The sequence below is a fragment of the Camelina sativa genome, chromosome 7 (genome assembly GCF_030686135.1).
Source record: "Camelina sativa cultivar CO46 ecotype springtype chromosome 7, ASM3068613v1".
Classification (NCBI taxonomy): domain Eukaryota; kingdom Viridiplantae; phylum Streptophyta; class Magnoliopsida; order Brassicales; family Brassicaceae; genus Camelina; species Camelina sativa.
The window spans coordinates 14,227,350-14,245,679 of NC_141886.1; the positions used below are offsets into that span (position 1 = coordinate 14,227,350).

The following is an 18,330-nucleotide window of genomic DNA, read 5'->3' on the forward strand; positions in this document are numbered from 1 at the left end:
CCAAACCAACTTATCTCTAACCTTTTAACGTTTGTTTGAAGCTCATAGTACTAATTTTCTTTAAATTTATATTTTGCTAGCCCATCAAAATGAAATTGTATGCTAGAAATTGTTTGGGTCTTGGCCCAAAATAGTTTGTTACTAAAACAGTTGTGTGAACCAAATGAGTATGGCTTTTATCTGTTTAATGTATATTTTTCTTTTTATCTGTTTTACCAAAATCTTTTGTATGACCTCCTCTATAATGCTATCCATCCTAGGCTTGTAAATGATTCAGAGCATGAATGCCTAAAAAAGCTGGACAGATTGTTTTTGTTATGTAATTCACCACGAGGAGACAGCTAAATCCCAAATTCTTCTTAATCTTCCAGTTCCAGGTTTAGCTGATGATACTTTAGCTATCTGATCTTCCATTAGCCTCTCCACGTCTGGTCCCATATCGTGGACCATTTTAACTGACTCGGAGAGACGGTTGAGCAAATTCACCAATGCAATCACTTCGTTCCGTTGCAGTTGCAGCTGTTGAAAAAAAGATAGGAACAACTTCAGATTCAGCTGACGCCTAAAATACAAAACGATGTGTGAATGACAAACTCACAGTCTGATGGTCTCCGTCTCCGGTTTCTTGATTTCTAACAGAGAAGAGAATTTTCAATGCTGTACCAAGTCCCTGAACCTGAAGTTTCCCCCAAAGCCGGCATTTTTCACAGCCTACACAATCCATCAGTGCACTGCATACACATACATTACTAATTAGCTGTATTACTAATTACCACACTCTCTACGTTTGCCAAAAGGAAAATTATGAGACAAACCTTATATTCCTGAATTGTTTTTGGATCTGCTGTTTCAATTCTGGTCCACTTTGACCTTGCCACAGCTTAACTTCATCAAACGGAACAGGACATGCTGTTTGTAGTTTTGGACTATACAACAACTGTTTAATCAAGGACTGTGTTTTCAGATCTTCAGCATGGTTTCCTGTGTCATACTCTGCCTGCTCCAAGTATGCTGTTGCCTGAATCAAACATTTGGAACAAGTCGTCAGTCCATAAGACTAATAGAATGATTATTTAAAGAGACATAGAAATTCCCAAAAAGAGTGAAGTTACTCACTTTTGTAACAGCACGTAACACAAATAGATAAGTGAAGTACATATTTCTAACACGATCCGGATGTCTCAGAATACGATCATACATCAGATCCATGTTCTGTCCCCACTGTATTTCAAAGAAAATACATATCAATCAAGATTCAAGATCAAAGTACATATTCATGTTGAGAAATTTGTCTATCTTTTGCTCAGAAACACAAACCTGGTTGCTTGACTCATCAAGAAGGTAATCAGCAGCTATGTGCATCGAGATTGAAGAATGAAGACCAGATATCAATTTGTACATTCTCTGGACATGTCTCCCCTGATGAATCTGCAGAAACCCATATACACTTCAACACACATCATATTACAAAGCATTTGTCCCCAATACTACTATGGTGGGGAAAGAAAACTCACACTTTGGACAATTCTCTGAATATAAGGAGTCCCAAATCCTTCTAGCCGACGGTCCAGTATAACCAGTATATCTCTCAGGGTTTAACTGAAGATTGACATAAGTCATCTCACCTGTATAGGTGAGCATTCACAGTATAGCATATATTCAAAGAAGATGTCCCAAGAGCATTTTTTAGGTAACTACATACCGCTATCTGTGTCATCGTCGTCATGCGTCCATGGATTCTTGGTTTCAACCCAACCTCTGAATGCTCTGTTATCTATAGTACGGTCAACGGCTGCTTGTGGTTTTCCCTCTTGACACTTGAGATCATCAGAAGGAAGTGGCCTTTTAAACGGTTCTGAAAACTCATTCTCTGGACATTCACAGACACTGCAATCACGCAAACGACACATTCCATCGTCTGGCCAGAATGGGCAGTCACACCACAGTTTAACCTATACCCCACACATATAAAAACAGCCAGACAAAAAGTCACTAACTACACCACTGTACACAATTCCATAGCTTTTTATCGACATAATGTGATTCAAAAAGCAATCACTGACCTTAAAGTACCGGAAAAAAGGTGTAGTGACAAGATCTTGCAATAAAGGATTCAAGACCTCACTATTGAGATTGTCAACTGTTTCATAATCACAACAACAGTCTTCAACCATACCTTTGTATTTACCAGTTCCCTGCATTCAAAATTAAAAAATAAAGACTAAAAATCAAATCTTGATCCATTGAAAGATTGAATCATACAACAACATTGACAATTACACACATCTTCAATTTAAAAAGACATTGGTACATTACAGAGAAAACGTTTCAAAGCTTTGGTGTTTAAACAATGTGACCAAAAAGATTCAATTTTTATTACCATTGTGGCTAAACAATGTGATCAAAAGATTCAAACTTTTTATTACCCTGAATCCATCACAGTCACAGATATCCACAAATTTCCTCAAATACCCAATCCAGAAACACAAACAGAAAGAACACCAAAAATTGTACTTGAGCGAACCATAAAAAGTCAAAATTCCTTAAAAAATCAAAATGATAGAAAATTGAAAGCAAAAAAGATTGAGAGAATTATAAGGAGAGAGTGAAATCCAAAAACCTGAAGTGAACAGCTACAAGAATTTCGATCGGTGAAGAAGAAACCAACATTAGAAGCGGTCCTTGAGCTCACAGCAACTGCCAAAAACACGACAACCAGAGTCGCTAAAGGCCATCGCCATGTTTTCCTCTTCCCATCGCTCTCTTCTTCTTTGATTGCTCCTCTTCCCATTACGATAACGATAACGAATGGGAGAGAAATTATAACAAATCCTTTTAGAATAAAATTAACCCAAAAAAAAAAAAAGACAAACGTTTTTTTAGCGTCTTCCGGGATTTCTCAAAACCCCATTGTTGTGTTTTGGGTGTTTGTGTCTGAAGATCGCCTTAAGCAAGCAAAGTCATGAAAATGCGTTATAGCTTGAGCTTCAATGCGAGACACATCTTTTTTTTTTTTTTTGACATTTCAGCGCGACGTGGGGTTTTAAATAACACGCGCTTTTGTCTTAGTCGGCGCGTGTTGGAACCAGTTTTGTTTTTATCTCGTGACGTGCATTAGCCAATAGGATGCTTTTGTTCTCGTAATGAGGTAATAAAAAAAAATTAAAAACCAAGTTCCCTTTTCAACGCCTCCCAGTCAACGACCATTCGTTTGACTAAAACGCATCTCTGCTCAACGCCGTCGTTTTCATTGTCATAAATCTCGTCTGTTTTGGGCCGAGTCGATTTGGGCTGATTGGGTTCAGATCCGGTGCCCTAAGATCGTCACACCGTACGTGTATTACAAGGCATTCGTTGTTCTGAGGCTTTATGCTGTACAGAGTGAGAGAAAGAGAGGTGTATTTTCATCGAAATACATGATACGGTGATGAGTTTGATGTCATGAGATTGGGTTGTTAAGGATTTGTTGTGTTGTTAATTACAAATACAGTCATCGTTTACATGTATGTAGCAAAAAGGTAGCTGTTATAATATGATATATACAAACATTGGGAGTAATTATATTAATTTTTCGAATAAACCTTATGGTTACGTGTTTCTTTATATATGGTTAGTAAAGGTGCTCTTAAGAAAACTGGTTTATTATTGCAATATGGATTTTGAATTGTTAAACTCAAATAGATCGAAAATTTGTCAAAGTCACTCATTTACGGCCAGAAACATTACGTACGTTAATTGATTCACCGAACCTTATCTCTATGCTTTTGAACCTTGTATTTTCTTCCTATTTATTTGATCATCCTTTTTTTTATTATTATTATTGTTGTACGACAGTTAGTTAACATGGACTCTTGTGCATTTTACTCGTGCTGAAAAACTAAGTCTAAACCGATTACCGCAGAAGTCTAGTCATGTGACATGAGGAAAAAACCAATAATCAAACATTATAGCTTATAAATTTAGGTTTTTACTCTTTTTACTGTCATGTCCAGTTTTAACCGCTGAGAATTTCTATTTATACTGATACAAAATATGTTAGCTCTCCACAACTCAACTCACTCAAATCCTAGAAACACACAAAACAATCACGATGAAGAAAACTTCAGTAGTCTCTATTCTCATCACTCTCATGTTCGCAGCATCAGTCGTCTGCATCCAAGGACAACGACAGGAAGAGGTGAAGGACAGAGACGGAAATCCAGTTAAACTCGGTGAACAGTACTTCATCCAGCCTGTGAAGACGAAAAGTAACAACGGAGGTGGTCTTGTCCCAGCGGCCACTAATATACTTCCCTTTTGTCCACTTGGCATCACCCAAACACTCCTTCCGTACCAACCGGGACTACCGGCTAGCTTCAAATTACCATACGCTCTCATGGAGACCATCGTTAAGACATCTGTACCTGTAACTATCGAGTTCAAGTCAGACATCTGGCCGGTCTGCAACGAATTTTCCAAGTTCTGGGAAGTCGATGTTTCCTCATCGGCTCCCAAAGAGCCTAAGATTCTCATCGGTGGTAAACCACAAGAGAAAAATAGTTGGTTTAAGATCGAGAACGCCGGAGAAGGAGCAGGAGCAAACACTTATCAGTTGACCACCTTAACCGGGACCGTTGGAGCCACCCCAGGGGTTTGGTTAATCGCACCACAACTAATTCTCACCAATGATGATGCTAAGACCTTACTCGTCAAATTCAAAAAGGTTGATGATGCTAATACGGCTACTACTTCTACTTCTCGGGTCGACAAGTTAGGTCTACGGATGTTCCCTTTTTACTAAAAATCATGTTATGTTTTTTTTTTGGTTAATAAAAATCATGTACGTTATGTTAAAGCCTGAGACTCGTCCATGGCCAAAATAATGGGTTGAGATAAATAAATTATGAAGTTAATTAATACCCGCACCCATGTTCTTATTATCCATGAATAACCTAAATAAAATTATGCTTTATTTGAGGAAAAAAGACTATTAGAATTCAGACTATGAACGGGATTGTCAGACCAAGGAAATGAATAATATACAGCTTTCATAAAATCAATTATGACATAAATTTAAGAATGAATATTTCTCAAATAACATCTATATATCACAAGTAACATAAAAGTACGAAGTTAATTTTGTTTTGGACAAACGTATGAAGTTAATTAATGTGTGTTCTTCCGATAAAAAGAGGTCAAAGGATATAGTTATCTCTTGCAAATCCATGATATCAATCACGATAGTAATAATTAAAAACCAATGAATAACGCATATCCAATATTAGGAGAGAAAAATAGAATGATGATTTACGAAGTGACGTCTTGTTATCATAATCGTTAATTTGTTTTTTTTTTTCGTATATAAACGTTAAATTAATTTTAAAATCTCATTATGGTCTTTAGTTAGCGAACTCCAAAAATCAAATTTTTGTTGAGAGAAAAAGAGGGACTGAACTTCACAAAATGGTCTCCTTGCGTACACGGTGATAAAATCCGACAGTCTGCTAGCCATGGTCCATCGATATGAAAGGACTGGGACTTTTTTCATTGGAAAGGTTATAAAACGCTCAAGTGGCATCGTGTTTCTTTGTGAGCAATAATATCATACGTACGGAGTCATATTGTGTTAATTAGCATATGGTCCACTATTTGTACGTATAGATTATGCAGAGTGGTCTGCATGCATATTTTATCTCTTCGATCTAGCAAGCTTTTACTCTCTTCTTTTCTTCCACTTATTGTTACTTGTCGCTTTCTGGCTATAAAATACAATTTTTGAGATTTTCTTTATTTTGATTACGACAACCAGAGTCGCTAAAGGCCATCACCCTCTTCCCCTCTTCCCCTCGCTCTCTTCTTCTTTGATTGCTCATCTTCCCATTAGGCCTGGGCAAAATACGAGACCCAAAATATTTGTATTGAAACCAAACCGAAAAACTTCGGTTTGGATCGGGTATGAATTTTCCCAAATATATTAGTTGGATCTTAATTATAAATACTTTTGGGTATCAGGTATTATCCGATCCGAACCGATACCCAATTAGTATCCATGTACATCCGAACCTATGTTGTTTATCATTTCACATATGTAATCTTTATGTGTGTTTATCAGTTGAAATTGCATTGAAAAAGAAGAAGTCGTATTTATCAGTTCTTCGTCTCCACTCTCCACTACCTATATGGCTATACCTGCGAAAGATATGTTTTTCTTTATAAATTCTATAACCCTAATCCACAATTTGAATATGGATACTTTAAATTTCTCTTCATCTCCTGAATCTCCTCTTTCAGAGACGTTAAAGACTCATTCAAAGGTAAATCCTATTGCTTAGTGAATTTAGTTAATCAATTGACACTTAAATTGTATATAGAGTTAACAACGAGAGTTTGATGCATTTAACCACAAGTGTTTGATACTTTATGAAATTTGATATAGTTATTCAATTTATATATATGGTATTTTAGCTATATATGGGTATTTTGGTTCTAAATGGTTAAAAAATACTTATACCGAACCGAACCCAAAACATATCAAATATATTTCGGTATTCTAAAAAAATATCCAAACCGACCCTAACCCGAAAAAATCCAAACCGAACCCGAAATATCCATAATACCTATATGATTCTATAAATTATAAACCCGAATTACCCAAAACCCAAATTACCCGAACCGAACCCGAACCGATACCCGAATGCCCACCACTACTTCCCATTATGATAACGAACGAATGGGAGAGAAATTATGACAAATCCTTTACAATAAATTAATCAAAAAAAAAAAAAGACCACGTTTTTTAAGATTCTTCCGGGATTTCTCAAAACCCCATTGTTGTGTTTTGTGTCTGAAGATCGCCTTAAGCAAGCAAAGTCATGAAAATGCCTATTGGGTTGAAGCTTTAAACATGGCTGCTCATCTTTTTAACATTCTCCCTTCAAGTGCTATAAACAATCAAATTTATTTCACTTGTCTTTTTAACAAACCTACTCGTTATGATCATCTTCGTGTCTTTGATTGTCTATGTTACCCCAATCTTCTTCCCACCACCACCAACAAGCTCTCACCCGCTCCACTATATGTGTATTTCTTGGATATCCGTCTAATCATCGTGGCTACCATTGTCTTGAAATTTCTTCCTGCCGCATAATTATTTCACGTCATGTCATTTTTGATGAGTCTATTTTCCCGTTTTCTATCTCCTCATCTAGTTCATCTCTTCGTAGTCTGATAACTCTCTAATTTACATGTTTTAAGCATCCTTTTTTGTCCATATTCTGCATAATATTTACCCTAACCTTAGCATTTTTAGGTCATTTATTGTAGGAATCTACTTTTCAGCCATTTAGGGTGTTGCATTCTTGTATTTGCATTTTTTGGATGAAAACAGGTGCTTTAGAACCTAAAATGGGAAGAAACAAGGTCAAATCCGAGCATGTACCCGAAGGAGCTATGGAGAAGGAAGAACAGTCCGAACCTCAACCCGATCGAAGAGGATCCAAGGGCAGGAAGAACAACCCGAGGACCTATCCGAGGAGTTACCCGACCACATCTTCGAACACCGCCTCGAGCAGACCCTCGGGCAGGACTGGGCTGCTAGGGTTAAAGGGTTTCCATATATAAACCCCCTCTTCTTCCTCTCGCCCTAGCACGCCGCAGACACTGTAACGCCCGCGAACCAAAACTGTGCATTTTGGGGGAGGGTGTCGATCGACACCAAGGGGGGGGGTGTCGGTCGACACCACTAATTTCTGGTTCGACCAGATCTAGTTTTTGATCGTTTTGGTCCGGTTTGGTTTAAGGAAAACCATTGAACCGAGGTTTAAATGGGGGAAAACGACCTAGGGTCGTGTTTTTATTTTTTACGCCGCTTGAGAGTGAGAGGAAGAGGAGAAAACAGTTTCTAAAGGTTCTTAAGAGAGTTTGTGAGATTTCAAGGTGTTTTTGGTGAGATCTTGCTGTGGGAGTGAAGATCCAGGGCCAGGAACGTGTAAGAAGGTTGCTGGGAGTGTAGGATTCGTTGCTGTTGGTCCAAATCTTCCTGCAAAGAGGTGAGTGCATGACCATGGCTAATCTAAGCATTTGATCTCCTTGTTCTTACTTGTGTTTTGTTTTTTTGTGTGTTTTCTTGCTGGGGATTGGTTGCTACAGGTTTCTAAGGATGTTTCCGGCTTGGGTTTTGAGTATTGGACGAGTTGGTGGAGTTTGGGAGCGAGATTCGACTCAGTGGAACGCAGTTGCTGGTGGAGTGTCGATCGACACCAATGCCAGTGTCGGTCGACACTTGTGGGGTAGTGTTGGTCGACACTTGTGGGGTAGTGTCGGTCGACACCAATGCCAGTGTCGGTCGACACTTGGCTGGTGTCGGTCGACACCTCCCTTCCAGCGAGACGATGTTTGTTTTCCTGGTTTGTATGTTTTGTTTGTTGTTTGTTTGGAACATTGGAATCACTGTTGCTTATGTGTATAGCCCAGTAGATGGGAGGATTGCCTCACTGAGTGTTTATCAAATACTTATGCATCTCAATATGTGTTTGTGGTGCAGGTAAAGGCAAAGTGTGATCGTGGAATCAAGGCGATGAAGAGGAGGATGTTCTAGGGACTCAATTGTATGTTGTTTGGCATTGCTAGGTTGCTAGAGTTGGGTTTTTAGGAACATTGTTAGGTTGCCGGGTCGGATCGTTTCAGTTTGGTATCAGAGCCCTTACGGTTCTAGGTTTGGGTTCACTAGGGTTCTGCTGTGATGTTGGGATTGCATGTGTTGATTGATTATGTGAGTTAGTCAATTGTGTGTGCCATGGAGTCCTACAACATCCTCTTCGAGCCTACTGTGTGATTCCACGGTGAGTTTATGTTTCTGTCTTAAAGAATAAATTGTTTGCTTAGTCTTCTGTTCATGGTAGTGCAGATGGCTAGAGGGGGTGCTGTTGCTGGTCGTGGTCGTGGACGTGGACGTGGTCATGGATGCGGACGTGGTCGTGGTAGGGGCAGAGTCCTAGTGGTTAGTGAGACCGAGGACCAGAGTGTGACAGCAGAGGGTGTTGGCGGGTCGCAGGGTGTCTAGGGGGATTCCGTGAGTGTGGCCGGAGGGGGCGGTATTGATGCTCCAGTAGTCGGTGATGTTAGGGCCCCAGGTGCGGGTGTCCCAGTGGTTGGAGTCCCGGGTGTCGACCTTGCGGGTTTGCTGGCACAGTTGTTAGAGCAGTTGCCGCCAGTGGCACCGGCTCAGGCTCAGGTAGTGCCACCAGTGGTGGCGGAGGAACGGCAGCCAGTGGCTGTGGATGTGGGGGTCCATTCTCATTATATCAGTATGCTAACAGAGATGGGCCGTATTCGTACCGAGCGGTTTTTGGGAGGTACTGATCCTACCGCTGCAGAGGCGTGGAGGACGAGTGTGGAACGTAACTTCCATACTCTGAGATGTTCTGAGGAGTTTTGGGTGGACATTGGGGTCCACCATTTGACTGGTGATGCTCAGTTGTGGTGGAGTTCTGTGGCAGCCAGGAGAGTGCAGAGGGAGATGTCTTGGGCTGACTTCATCTTGGAGTTCAACCGCAAGTATTTCCCTAGATAGGCACTAGATAGGTTGGAGGTGCAGTTCCTTCAGCTAGCTCAATGAACTCGGTCAGTGCGGGAGCTTGACTTGGAGTTCAGTCGACTTCTGAGGTATGGGGGTCGGGATATAGAGTCCAAGGAGGCTCAGATCAGGAGGTTTTTGAGGGCCCTACGTGACGATTTGAGGGTTCACTGTAGAGGGCGGAGTTATGCTACGCGTGTAGAGCTTGTTGAGACTGCAACAGGGATTGAGGAGGATATCCGGGCACAGTCAGTGGCGGCTAGCCCAGCAGTCTAGCCTAGCAAGGCTCAGCATCAGGGAGGTTCTAGCAGGGGCGTCAAGCCTGCGCAGGGAACCAAGAGGAGATGGGAGGCTACGCAGAGGCCGGGTGGTCCGAGTTGCTTTGGGTGTGGAGGCAAGGATCACAAGGTTGCTAGCTGTCCCAAGAGGAGTGCTCAGATGACAGCAGATCGTGTGTGCTATCATTGCAGGGAGCCAAGGCACATCAGGCCCTATTGTCCCAAGTTGTAGCCAGTAGCAGTGGCAGCGTTGCAGTAGGTGCAGCCGGGAGGGCAGCAGGTGGCACAGATTGAGCAGGTGCCACGGGTTTACACGACTGTAGAGACTGGTGGAACCAGTGCTGGGGCGATCACAGGTATAATTTCTGGTACTTAATCTTTGTGAATTCTTAGTAAGTTCAGATTTTATGTTGTCCTGTGATAAAGTGTTAGGTTCTCAACACATGAGGTTTGTGTAGGGACCTTTTTGGTGGGCGGGTTTAAGTCCCATGTTATGTTTGATTCTGGAGCTTCTCATAGCTTCATTACTCCGGAGTGTGCAGAGAGCGCGGGAATCAGAGGGGATCCCGGGGAGCGTACATAAGTTGTCAGAGTTGCTGGAGGCAAGTTTCTAAGGCTCATTGGTAGAGCGAGGGGTATCGATATTCAGATCACGAGAGACTCTTAGCCTGCGGATTTGCTTATCATCCCAGTGGAGCTGTATGATGTTATCTTGGGGATGGACTGGTTGCATCGGCATATGGTTCATCTGGATTGTCATCGGGGTAGAGTGGAGTTTGAGCGCTTAGGAGGGAAGTTGGTTTATCATGGGATTAGACCAACTTTGGGGAGTCTCGTGATCTTGGCCATTCAGGCTGGGAAGATGATCAAGAAGGGCCGTGAGGCTTATTTGGTTACTATATCTATGCCAGAGTTAGTGGGGAAGTCTACGGTTAGCGGTATTTCGGTTGTAGAGGAATTTTAGGACGTGTTTCAGTCATTGCAGGGATTACCACCATCTCGGTCTGATCCTTTTACGATTGAACTGGAACCAGGGACGATGCCGTTATCCAAGGCTCCTTACAGAATGGCTCCAGCAGAGATGACAGAGCTAAAGAAGCAGCTAGAGGATTTGTTGAGTAAGGGATTCATCCGTCCTAGTGTATCACCGTGGGGAGCACCGGTGTTGTTTGTCAAGAAGAAGGATGGGAGTTTCCGGTTGTGTATTGATTACAGGGGTTTGAACCGGGTCACTATGAAGAACAAGTATCCTCTTCCGAAGATCGATGAGTTGTTGGATCAGTTGAGGGGTGCTACTTGGTTCTCCAAGGAAGATCTGGTGTCGGGTTATCATCAGATACCGATAGATGAGGTAGATGTGAGGAAGACTGCATTCAGGACGAGGTATGGGCTTTATGAGTTTGTGGCGATGCCTTTCGGCTTGACTAACGCACCAGCAGCGTTTATGAGATTGATGAACAGTGTGTTTCAGGAGTTTCTAGATGTATCTGTCATCATTTTCATCGACGATATCCTGGTTTATTCTAAGAGTCCTGAGGAGCATGCAGTGCATTTGAGGGCAGTTCTGGAGAAGCTGCGGGAGCAGAAGTTGTTTGCTAAGCTGAGCAAGTATAGTTTCTGGCAGCGTGAGATGGGTTTTCTGGGTCACATTGTGTCTGCAGATGGGGTTTCTGTAGATCCGGAGAAGATTCAGGCTATCAGGGATTGGCCTAGACCGTAGAATGCCACAGAGATCAGAAGTTTTCTCGGGTTGGCAGGGTACTATAGGAGATTTGTGCAGGGGTTTGCGAGCAGAGCATGTCCTATGACTAAGTTGACAGGAAAGGATGTTCCTTTTGTTTGGTCAGAGGAGTGTGAGGAAGGCTTTGCAAGCCTGAAGGAGATGTTGACTACTGCTCTGGTGTTGGCTTTGGCTGAGCAGGGAGAACCCTATGTGGTTTATACAGATGCATCCAGAGTGGGTTTGGGATGTGTATTGATGCAGCATGGGAAGGTGATTGCCTATCCTTCGCGGCAGTTGCGGAAGCATGAAGACAGCTATCCTACTCATGACTTGGAGATGGGTGCTGTAGTTTTTGTCCTGAAGATTTGGAGATCTTATCTTTATGGTGCAAAGGTACAGGAATTTACAGATCAAAAGAGCCTGAAGTATATATTCACTCAGCCCGAGCTGAACTTGAGGCAGAGGCGGTGGATGGAGCTGGTGGCAGATTATGATCTGGAGATAGCCTATCATCCTGGTAAGGCTAACTTGGTTGCAGATGCTTTGTGTCGGAAGCGGGCGGCTTCGGCTCAGGAGCAGGATATGGATTCTCTAGTAGGAGAGATCAGTGCGTTGAGCTTGTGTGCAGTTTCTCAGGATCCGTTTGGCTTGGTTTCAGCTGATAGAGCAGATCTGTTGAGCAGAGTGCGGTTGGCTCAGAAGAAGGATTTGGGGCTGGTGAATGCCTCAAAGGATGTTGATTCAGAGTATGGGTGGATTTGTGTGCCTAAGGATGATGAGTTGAGGCAGGAGATTCTGAGTGAGGCTCATGCGAGCATGTTCTCTATTCATCCAGGAGCGACTAAGATGTACCGTGATCTCAAGAGGTACTATCACTGGGTCGGGATGAAGAAGGACATGGCTAGTTGGATTGCGAGGTGCGATGTGTGTCAGCCAGTGAAGGCTGAGCATCATGTACCAGGCGGTTTGCTGAAGAGTCTTCCCATTTCGGAGTGGAAGTGGGATATTATTACTATGGACTTCGTGGTAGGTTTGCCAGTGTCCAGGAAGTTTGATGCTATTTGGGTCATTGTGGACCGGTTGACTAAGTCGACACATTTTCTGGCCATTAAGAAGACTGATGGAGCAGCGGTCTTGGCTAAGAAGTATGTGAAGGAGATAGTCAGGTTGCATGGGGTGCCAGCGAGCATTGTGTCTGATAGGTATTCTAAATTCACTTCGGTGTTCTGGAGAGCGTTTCAGGCAGAGATGGGCACTAAGATGCATATGAGTACATCTTATCATCCCCAGACAGATGGACAGTCAGAGAGGATGATCCAGACGTTGGAGGATTTGCTGAGGATATGCGTGTTAGATTGAGGAGGCCATTGGGCAGATCATTTGAGCTTGGTAGAGTTTGCTTACAACAACAGCTATCAAGCATGTATTAAGATGGCTCCTTATGAGGCTTTATATGGGAGGCCTTGTCGTACACCATTATGCTGGACTTAGGTGGGGGAGAGGAGCATTTACGGGGCAAAATTCAGGAGACCTCAGAGAAGATTCGGGTTCTCAAGCTGAACATGAAGGAAGCTTAGGATCGGCAGAGGAGTTATGCCGATAGGAGGAGGAGAGATCTTGAGTTTCAGGTTGGTGACAAAGTGTACCTCAAGATGGCCATGTTGCGGGGTACAAACAGGTCATTGACTGAGACTAAGTTGAGTCCGAGGTATATGGGTCCGTTCAGAGTGATTGAGCGTGTTGGACCACTGGCTTATAGACTGGAGTCACCTGAGGTTATGCGTGCATTTTATAAGGTTTTCCATGTTTCTATGTTGAGGAAGTGTCTCCGTGAGGATGATCAGTTGTTAGCTAAGATTCCTGAGGATCTTCAGCCTAACATGACTTTGGAGGCGAGACCAGTGAGGGTTCTCGAGAGGAGGATCAAGGAACTTCGGAAGATGAAGATTCCTTTGATGAGAGTCCTTTGGGACTCTGATGGAGTTGAGGAGAAGACTTGGGAGCCTGAGGCGAGGATGAAGGCAAGGTTTAAGAAGTGGTATGAGAAGCAAGCCGCGACTTGAGCTTGTCTAGCCTGGTCCATTCTGTAATCTGTGGCTGGAGCGGAAATAGAGTATTCCAGTCCATCTCTCTTGTTTACTTGGTCGCTTGGGGTGGTTGGTTGTGCGACTAAGTAACAAGATGAGGTGGTGCTCGGGGTACAAAGTTTCCGTGAGGCAGGGTTTTTGGAGGAAAGTTTCCTGAAATGGAAAGTTTCCAAAAGTGGAAAGTGGTAAAAGTGGAAAGTTTTATGTGAGTTAAAAATTGTCCATTTTAGTGGAGGAAGCCGTGGAGGGGCTTATGTGGCCTTAGTGGCAGACTTTTTAGTCATTGTATGGCCTTAGTGGAGGTCTTTCGAGATATTGTGTGGCCTTTGTGGCGGGCTGTTTAACCAGAGTGTGGCCTTTGTGGTGGGCTGTTTAGTCAGAGTGCCTGTTGAGGCGGTCCTTCGGGACAGATGGTCTTTGTGACGGTCCTTTGGGACGAGTGGCCTTGGTGGCGGTCCTTTTTAGGATATTTGTTTGGTCTTGGTGGCGGTCCTGTTTAGGACATTTGTTTGGCCTTGGTGGCGGTCCTGTTTAGGACATTTGTTTGGCCTTGGTGGCGGTCATGTTTAGGACATTTGTTTGGCCTTTATGGCGGCCCGTTGGGCAGTGAGATGATCCTTGTGTGGTCATGAGGTATCCCAGTGAGAGGATATGTGGTTGGTAGGGCATCGTGTTGTCTTACGCGAGCCAGAGGAAGGAAACCTGGATAGGGATAGGACTCAGACATGTTCAGAATTGTTTGCTCACAACTCTTGGGGGACTTAAGTTCTCCTAGTACTGCCATATTCTGAGACTTTGTGGCTTGGGAGTATGGTTGGTATATCGACTTCGGATGATGATCAGGGGGCGCGCTTTAGGGTGGCAACCCAAGAGACGAGTATTGGATTTTCCTTAAATATATTATGGCATGCGGGCCTTGGCCCGACGAGGAGCCAACATTATGGCATGCAGACTTAGGTTTGATGAGGAGCCAATAAAAACTCAAGGTTTAGGCCTATGAGTAAAGGAAAGTCCAAAAGTCGAGAGCAAATAATGCCTGGAGCGTGAGTCTATCGCCTAGAGGTGACCTTTCGTAGATCGGTCGGAGGAGTGTGGACTGTGGAGACGGCTTCACGGGAGCTCTTGGCTGATGGTTGTTTGAAATTCGAGGACGAATCTATATTGGTGGGGGAGAATTGTAACACCCTGCGAACCAAAACTGTGCATTTTGGGGGAGGGTGTCGATCGACACCAAGGGGGGGTGTCGGTCGACACCACTAATTTCTGGTTCGACCAGATCGAGTTTTTGATCGTTTTGGTCCGGTTTGGTTTAAGGAAAACCATTGAACCGAGGTTTAAAAGGGGGAAAACGACCTAGGGTCGTGTTTTTGTTTTTTACGCCGCTTGAGAGTGAGAGGAAGAGGAGAAAACAGTTCCTAAAGGTTCTTGAGAGAGTTTGTGATATTTCAAGGTGTTTTTGGTGAGATCTTGCTGTGGGAGTGAAGATCCAGGGCCAGGAACGTGTTAGAAGGTTGCTGGGAGTGTAGGATTCGTTGCTGTTGGTCCAAATCTTCCTGCAAAGAGGTGAGTGCATGACCATGGCTAATCTAAGCCTTTGAGTTCCTTGTTCTTGCTTGTGTGTTGTTGTTTTGTGTGTTTTCTTGCTGGGGATTGGTTGCTACAGGTTTCTAAGGATGTTTCCGGCTTGGGTTTTGAGTATTGGACGAGTTGGTGGAGTTTGGGAGCGAGATTCGACTCTCGACTTCGCAGCGGAACGTAGTTGCAGGTGGAGTGTCGATAAACACCAAGTGGTGTCGGTCGACACTAGCAAAATGGCATCGATCGACACTGTGGGGTAGTGTCGGTCGAAACCAATGCCAGTGTCGGTCGACACTTGGCTGGTGTCAGTCGAGACCTCCCTTCCACCGAGACGATGTTTGTTTTCCTGGTTTGTATGTTTTGTTTGTTGTTTGTTTGGAACATTAGAATCATTGTTGCTTGTGTGTATAGCCTATTAGATGGGAGGATTGCCTCACTGAGTGTTTATCAAATACTCATGCATCTCAATATGTGTTTGTGGTGCAGGTAAAGGCAAAGTGTGATCGTGGAATCAAGGCGATGAAGAGGAGGATGTTCTAGGGACTCGATTGTATATTGTCTGGCATTGCTAGGTTGCTAGAGTTGGGTTTTTAGGAACATTGTTAGGTTGTCGGTTTCATATTTCCTGATGTTTGATTATTGGATTGTTGTTATGGAAATTTATTGGTTATATTATTATTGGATATTTATTGATATTGCTATTTTCGCTGTTGTTTGTGTTGTGGATAGGTGGCTAGTGGGTATGGGACCACTAGTTGTAGTTTATATTATATTTATATTTATTACCTATTAATTAAAAAAAAAATGGGTCTGGTCGTTTCAGACACTCAAACCAGAGAGCGAGAGCTTCTGAGAGAGATCTTGAGCGACTCAAACACTTTTTCCACTTTGTTAGGATTCATTTTGTTATTTTCTTTTGCATTTTTGATTCTATACTCTTGCTCTTTACTCTATTTTCAATACAATGCAATTTTCGTTTATCTATGCTTTTGTGTTTTCTGCAATGAGATCTGAGTAGTGAAACAAAGTTTCTAGGGATGGGATAGACAATTTTGTGTTCTTGATCGGTTAGGATGTCTTAGCTTGGTTGTTTATGTTTTATAAATTCCCTTCTAGATTGGTGTTCTTAATGCTATCAATAGACCGAGAGGTTGAGATTAGATCTAGGATGTTTTACCATCGAGAGGTGTAGATGAAATGCTTGAATCAATCAATGCTAGAGATTTACTCACTTAGCCTAAGAGATTAGATGTGTAAGGAGTTTATTGACAATAATGAATTGGTTGGTATTGCTTGCTTGGTCATGTTTCTTCAATGAGAGTTGGGTAGGGGAGTGATCAAGGTTGATTGTTTCTATCACGAGAGTGTTTTAACAAGATTTTAGAGATTCATTGTCTAGGGAATATTTGCTTGAGGCATGTAAGACATTCATTCTGGTCAGGAACGCTTAGGAGTCGATTATCCCATCCTTAGGAGCTTTCGCATTTTGATTGTTTACATTTTCATTCATAACTCGATCACTTACCCGAACAGGTACACGATCACCTGCTTCGAGTACACCTTCAAGCTGTTCATACTCATCTTGTTTACCCGATCACCCCACCCGATCCTATACTCGAATGCTTGCATCGAGTGCTTAGGTTGTGTGGTTCTTGTTTATTTGCTTTCTTTTGTTTATTTTAGGATTGTTAGATCAAACCATTGATTGCTTGGCCTAACTTGCATAGTTCGGATCATATCTCATCTGCTAGCATAACAACCATTTGGATTGATAACCCTTTGTACTACAACTGCATAGGGAATTGATACCCTGGGTGAAAATCCTCTTATCAATTTGGCACCGTTGCCATTTGGTTGAATTTTATTTGCTGCGTTTAAGATTTCAGCAATTGCTAGATCAAGTTCTATTATATACTTTGGTTAGTTACTGACTGGTTTAGTTTCATATTTGTTTGTTTTGCATTACAGGTACAACCCGAGTACCCACCCGACCCGTCACTCGATCACCTGGATCGAGTAGACCCTCGTGTACTCATTTGGTCAACTGATTGTGCATGCAAACAAGATCCAAAGGTAGCCAACACTTGAGTCCTTTCATCGACAGCATCGTTAGACCTAGGCTACTACGTCAACAACAAGTCCAGCAACCATAACCAACTATAATTGAGGAGGAAATGAATAAACAGAATGGTCCACCAGCTCCAAGAGAGGACCAACATAGGATCAGGAGATGCTCCATCTACTCACACTCAATGACATGGCATTGTGCCACCTGCTGTCCAAAACAACAACTTTGAGATAAAGAGTAGTCTCATCTAGATGATTCAGAGTAACAAGTTTCATGGACTGCCAATGGAGGACCTATTGGATCATCTAGATGAGTTTGATAGGCTCTGTAGCCTAACAAAGATAAATGGAGTAAGTGAAGATGTATTCAAACTCCAGCTTTTCCCATTCTCTTTGGGAGACAAAGCACACATCTGGGATAAATCACTTCCCAAGGAATCCATCACCACCTGGGAAGCATACAAGAAGGCGTTTCTAGCCAAATTCTTCTCCAACTCCAAAACCGCAAGGCTGAGAAATGAGATCTCCAGCTTTGTTCAGAAGAACAATGAGACGTTCAGTGAAGCTTGGGAGCGTTTCAAGGGATACACAAGCAGATGCCCTCATCATGGTTTCAGCAATGCTTCATTGCTAAGTATACTGTACCGAGGTGTGGTCCCTAAGATACGGATGTTGGTGGACACCGCAAGCAATTGTAACTTCCTCAACAAGGATGTCGATGAAGGTTGGGATCTAGTGGAGAACTTTGCTCAATCTAATGGCCACTACAATGTGGAGTATGATCTCACTGTGCGATCTACTGGAGAGGATGATGCAAAGTACAAGAGAGACATGAAAGCCCTCAATGAAAAATTGGATAAGCTGCTCAGCCAGCAGCAGCATGTACATGCCATCTAAGAGGTAGAGGAGTTTCTGCAACAAGATGGGGAGAATGCTCAGCTAGAGGATGTGAACTACATCAACAACCAAGGAGGTTACAACAAAGGGTACAACAACTACAAACCAAACTTGTCATACCGTAACTCCAATGTTGCTAATCCTCAA

The 18,330-nt window shown here is 42.8% G+C and overlaps 2 protein-coding genes and 1 non-coding gene across 3 annotated transcripts; 1 reads left to right on the forward strand and 2 right to left on the reverse strand.

Annotated features, from left to right (window-relative positions):
- Positions 1-155: 155 nt before the first annotated feature.
- LOC104700949 (endoplasmic reticulum oxidoreductin-1) lies at positions 156-3,037 on the reverse strand. The gene is given in 10 exon segments (XM_010416560.3): positions 156-519; positions 599-731; positions 816-1,018; positions 1,117-1,221; positions 1,318-1,402; positions 1,404-1,428; positions 1,515-1,625; positions 1,703-1,952; positions 2,064-2,195; positions 2,621-3,037. Coding segments are annotated over 10 exon segments (1,410 nt in total). The 5' UTR covers positions 2,792-3,037; the 3' UTR covers positions 156-324.
- Positions 3,038-3,896: 859 nt separating this feature from the next.
- On the forward strand, positions 3,897-4,896 carry LOC104700950 (kunitz trypsin inhibitor 2). The gene has a single exon (XM_010416561.3). The coding sequence runs from the start codon at positions 4,091-4,093 to the stop codon at positions 4,778-4,780; it is 690 nt and encodes a 229-aa protein (XP_010414863.2). The 5' UTR covers positions 3,897-4,090; the 3' UTR covers positions 4,781-4,896.
- Positions 4,897-17,793: 12,897 nt separating this feature from the next.
- LOC147941188 (small nucleolar RNA R71) lies at positions 17,794-17,900 on the reverse strand. The gene has a single exon (XR_015563054.1). It is a non-coding gene; the product is annotated as a small nucleolar RNA R71 (small nucleolar RNA).
- Positions 17,901-18,330: the final 430 nt, after the last annotated feature.

Coding starts and splice junctions, on each gene's coding strand:
- LOC104700950 (XM_010416561.3), top strand. CDS start 4,091: ATGAAGAAAACTTCAGTAGTCTCTATTCTCATCACTCTCATGTTCGCA.